Source organism: Aplysia californica, unplaced genomic scaffold (genome assembly GCF_000002075.1).
Source record: "Aplysia californica isolate F4 #8 unplaced genomic scaffold, AplCal3.0 scaffold00151, whole genome shotgun sequence".
Taxonomy (NCBI): Eukaryota; Metazoa; Mollusca; class Gastropoda; order Aplysiida; family Aplysiidae; genus Aplysia; species Aplysia californica.
In genome coordinates, this window is record NW_004797421.1 from 1275986 (window position 1) to 1281345 (window position 5360).

General features: G+C 39.7%; 1 protein-coding gene across 1 annotated transcript in view; it reads left to right on the plus strand.

Annotated features, from left to right (window-relative positions):
- Nucleotides 1–314: 314 nt before the first annotated feature.
- Nucleotides 315–5360, plus strand: part of LOC101854862 (inorganic pyrophosphatase) — a 32934-nt gene continuing 27888 nt past the window's right edge. Inside the window, exons 1-2 of the mRNA XM_005097303.3 lie at nucleotides 315–581; nucleotides 3360–3478. Of these exons, the coding sequence (XP_005097360.1) occupies nucleotides 389–581; nucleotides 3360–3478 (312 nt within the window). The 5' untranslated portion in view covers nucleotides 315–388. The remainder of the gene's footprint in view (nucleotides 582–3359; nucleotides 3479–5360) is intronic.

The window sequence follows — 5360 nt, forward strand, 5'->3', positions numbered from 1 at the left end:
ATGGAGAGAGAGAGAGAGAGAGAGAGAGAGAGAGAGAGAGAGAGAGAGAGAGAGAGAGAGAGAGAGAATTGGTTGGTTTTGGATTCTTAGAAAAGGGTGCATGATCTTACAAAGCTCTATGGTGTGTTGGATTATTTTATTTTCCGTTTAGGCACACTAAATATAACCCAAATGGAAACACCAAATGATATAATATGACATTTCAGCAAGTCCTCATGTAATTTACGAAGGAGGAAATCGATTTGAAATTGACCAGGTCAACCCGCCACTGACCGATCATGTGACACGCTCTGTGTACTCGCCAAAGTTAGAGAGTAATCGAGTATTCTCAAGGTCGTCCATCCTCCTCAATGAGTACCGCTGGTTGCGAGTCTCCGCACCTCGCGTCATGTTAGGTTTTTCACAAATCGCTCTAGCCGTGGGAAGAGCGGGAGCCGGCCTGGTGAATAAAGGTTTAGCCAGCTTACGTTTGTCCACACTTTCATCTCACTTATCGTACACAGCAGCTGCCTGTTCCAAGATGCCTTATTCTACTGTTGAGCGAGGATCCCCTAACACGGATAACTACAGAGTGTTTTTTAGTAAGTTTTTTTGACTGACCCTCTGACTTGACTCGGACCCTGTGTGTTGCTACTGCTAGTGATGGCAGTGCCAGCGTGTATCACCATTGTAATGTGTAGTGTGTTGAAAACCTACAGTATAGTACGAGCACAGTGTATGGCTGTGTTTACTCCTTATTATCTGATCGTAAAATATTAACTCAACTGTATTTAGACTATTTAGAGGCTAGATCTAGTAATCAAGATCTAGACCTCTAGGGCCTAAAAAGTAAGGACAAGGTCTGGATTCTATGGAGAGCTTGAGACACACATTGATTGAGTTGTGTGACATAAGGTGTTAGATGTCTGATCTTGGCTAGATCTAGAATCTAGATTATATCTAGATCTAGATCTGTGTTGTGTAGAGGCAAGCCTTTTCTCAATTAGTGTGTACACCTAATCATCCTAATATAGATCTAGAATCTACTACTAATGTAAAAGAAAGTGGCTATTCTCACCCGCCCGGAAGTTCTCGCAAGATCAACTCCTCCCCTCTTCTCTCTCTCTCTGTCTCTTTCTGAATACTGTCTATCGGAGTGGACGATCAAATTGACCAAAACAAAGTAAAAAAATGATGTTAAAACACAAAAGTAAATTAATTTGGTTGTCTACAAAGATGCTACGGCTATTTAACTTTTCGAATCGAGCCGAACTACGCGGGTCGCCATTTTGTTTTGCCCGGAAATTCTCGCGCTACTCCTCTCTCTCTTTCTCTCTCTCTCTCCACTGCCCACAGACAAAATTATACGCTTTTAGTAGGCTACAGTTGTAATGGAACGTTTGTTCACGGCACAGAATTTTACAATTTTTCTGTTATCACAGTGTAGAATTCTGTGGTTTAGGGTGAACGCAAAATTTGGTGAACGCGCACCGGGTGAGAATAGCCACAAGACTCGCCTGCACTATTCTCACTCCGGGTGAGAATAGAGGTGGCCAATGTAAAATTAAGAAGCCCTCTGAGTGTTGTCAAGCGACGCCATCACCACTATCAAAATTATAATTTTTGTCTGCTTGTTCAATGCTCACTGTTTAGAATCAAAAGTGAAAAGATCTGAGATGCCAGAAATATATTTTAAAATATTTTTTTATGGTGAGTGTTTTACGGCGCTCGCAACTGCATAAGGCCAAAAGGTCATATATGAGTATGTGGGACACATAACATTTTCAGTTTGTAGGAAATTTGGAATTTTGCCTGGGTGGTGGCTGAAAAAGCCTTCTTTTGTCGATTTTATACCACCGAGGGATCTTAAACATGCGCAACTTGCACACGGTACCTCTGAGATTTTTCACCCTTGACCGAGGCTGGATGTAGATCTTCTACCAGAAAAATCAGGGCTGTGGCTGAAAGACAGCAGCAGCAAGAAGGAGCCAGAGAGTAGCAGTAGAAAGGCTTGCAGAAAGAGTCAGGAGTCCAGAGGAGGGGATAAATGGGTGGGGGTTGAAAGTGAAGACGAAAGCAGACGACAGACCATTGCCTGAGAGCAGGAAAGGAGTTGAAAGGAGACAATTGTAGAGAAGAAAATTTTCAGAACCCGGGATCTTTGAATGAAAGGCGAACACCCTAACCTCTTGGCCACGAGAGTCCCCTAGAAATATTTAAAAGTTAATAAGACATGAAATGATAGAGAAATGAAAGGAATTGAATTTTGTGGCGTGGGCTACCCTAAATTATAAATAAAACAAAGATTTTATTCCGTCTTTAAAAAGTGGTAAAGTAACTTGATGAAATAGGCCTACATTTTTTCAAACTCATTTACTCCCAAGTTCTAGAAATGAAAATCTTGTAGATCTATTAATTAAAAAAAATATACGTGACATCTCTTTAACTTTACCTTTGACAAAAAAAACAACTCTTCTCTATTATAGGAGGATATGGCCCAATAGCCTTATAACCATCAAATTATTTTGACAATTTTGATAGAGAAGGTATAAATTGACATCTGGCTAGCATGTCGATGTTGTTCCTTTTTTGAATGATGAAGGAATAGTTTTTAAATCTTTATCATCATTATCAATAGTACAGCTTTAGTCCATTTCTTTAAAAAGATAAATTTTAATATGTATGTTAATGGCTGTGACTTTGACTTTTGAGACAATTTTCACCTAAGAACTGGTTACGGTGAGAACAAAAACTACTTACTTAATTCTGAATTCTAATGGTAGGGCCCTACTGTGTATATATATTCTCTGCTCAGCTGGTATTGCATTTCAATAAATTGGACATTTTGCCAGTCACTTCATAAGATCCTCTTTTATTTTTAGAGCCTCAATATAATGGTCTTTTTATTATTTTATTCCAACTTTTTTTCTTGGACATCTGAGTCATTCAGGCTTGGAGGATGGATAATTTGTTTTTTCTCTCTGTTTTTCATGCGACTTCAGGGTGACCGTTTTTGAACACCTTAAATCCCTAAGTGGTAATGAAGGAAGGTGGTAGAAAAATAAGTAGAAGATTTTTATTGGAGGAATGAATAAATGTAACACTTGATGACTATGTACAAAGATAATTTTGTTTTGTTTTCACTACTGCAGTCGAAGTTGTCTGAAAGAAAGCCTCCCATTGTCAAATAAAAAAGTAGTTGTCTTCGACTGGACGTCTTTCACAGTGTCTTTATATTTGTTTTGAAAAAAATATGCAAGGCAGGGAGAAAATGGGAAGTGACCATTTGTACAGGTGATTGTCTAAATTTTATACAGGTATGGCTGTTAAAGAAGGTTTGACTGTATTTTCAATGGGCTCTAATGTCTCTTTCTTCCCAGAAAATGAATCCGGAGCTGTGGTGTCTCCCTTCCATGACATCCCTCTGGTTGTGGACCGGGAGAAGGGCGTGTTCAATATGGTGGTGGAGATCCCCAGGTGGAGCAACGCTAAGATGGAGGTGAGTGAAGGACGAGGGAAACGTTCATGTCTCGTCTTCTTCTTCTCGTTCATCGTTAAATTGACTTCCCAGATTCTAGGGCAAAGGCTGCTGTTTGCCACAGGTCCTCCAGCCCCCTCCCCCCCCTTCCACCCACCTACCCACCTATAGAGTATTGGGCTAATTGGGTGTCTCTACCAAAGGTTGGGCCAATATTTTTAAATGCCTGGAGCATTGGGCAGGCAAACAGCTGTTGATGGTTTCCTGTTTGGTTGCCAGTTCCTCACTGACACTGCTCTGAATCTCCAATTTTGTTCACATCTTGTGAGAAGTAGCAACATGCAACACATTGCATTCTAGTTTGTATGATGAAGATAAGTGCCAATGCTACAGTGGGTGGTTAACAAATAGATGCTATGGAGTGGTTTGCTCTTTCTTTCCTATCCAACATCCACTGCCTTTATTTCTCCTTTTTTTAATGTTATGCGCTCTAATAGTAACACCTCTAAGATACTTGATAAAAATATGTCCCCACTGGGGAATTGAACTCAGGTTTCATGTGTGTGATGCCACACCACAGACACCTTGTAGAGTTAATCATCATAAGCAAGTGCCTTCATGATACTTCATCTGCTTCTGTCCTGTCTAGTAGCTGCAGTAAACTTAAGTGCTTGTTTAAAGATGCTTTATTGGTGGGTGGTTGGCGGGTGCTCTGGTGTGGTTTGTCTGTTCTTTCCTATCAAACATCTTCTATCGTCCTTATCTCCCCTTCTTCTTTTTGATTATAATTTGTTACTCTCATGTAACACCTCTAATCTTCTGACGCTCATTTGACCTTATATGCAGTTGCGAGCGCCGTAAGTTGGTAAGACCTCTACCGTACTAAAAAATAAAAAAATGCTTGTTGTCTCCCGTGGACTTATTTGATCAACTCTATTTCCTGTCAATGTCTCTGATCAAGATTCAAACATACTTGGGTTGTTTTTTTTGTTTGTTTTGTCTGTCTGTCCATCTGTCTTTGGTTCTACGGATGCCCCTTTTTTCCCTTTTACTTTTTCTCCTCTTTTCCTTTCACCACCTGTTGTCTTGCTGGTCTAGAGCAGTTCTTGCTTCATTCCAGGGCAAGGGGTCTCTGTTGTTAATATAGATGATAATTCTGTAACTACTTAACCCTATCTGTACGTCATGTTTTACTATCATATCCATGCAATGTGGGGAACTCTGTACCACCACTTTCCAAAGAGGAAATTTACTGGTTAATCCGATCCGTACACTTTTTGCAAAGCAGTCTGTCAAAATGATTTTTTGACAAATACTAAGTTTCAAAGAGATCTTCACTCTAGAAATATTCTAAAATGTGAAGAATACAACCCCAGGGGTACAAAATGACCTCAGGGCGTACGGATAGAGTTAATAATAAATGGTGATGATAAGTTGAAGAACATTATTATGATAAAATCAATTATTGTATCTATATATTAGAATTATGATGATAATAACACAGAATTGAAAATAGAAATACATTTAATAATAATGAAAATGGTGAGAATGCAGGAAAAAAAATGGTGTTACAGGTGATTCGCAGGTGCTATAGTGTGGTTTGCTCCTTCTTTCCTATTAAACACATCTGTCGTCCTTATCTCTCTTCCTTCTTTCTTGTGTTTGTTACTTTCTTGTAACACATCTATTCTCTAATTCTGCTGCACTCATATGACCTTATTGTGTAGCAAGTGCCGTAAAACTCTTATACGAAAACTAAAAAAAAGACACCTGGCAAGATCAGCTGTGTCGGTTTGACCCGACCTGTATGACGTCACCAGGTCATGTCTCGTGGAGCTCGTGTTCCCGGAAACTGGGCTCATCTCTCTCTCTCTCTCTCTCTTTCTCTCTCTCTCTCTCTCTC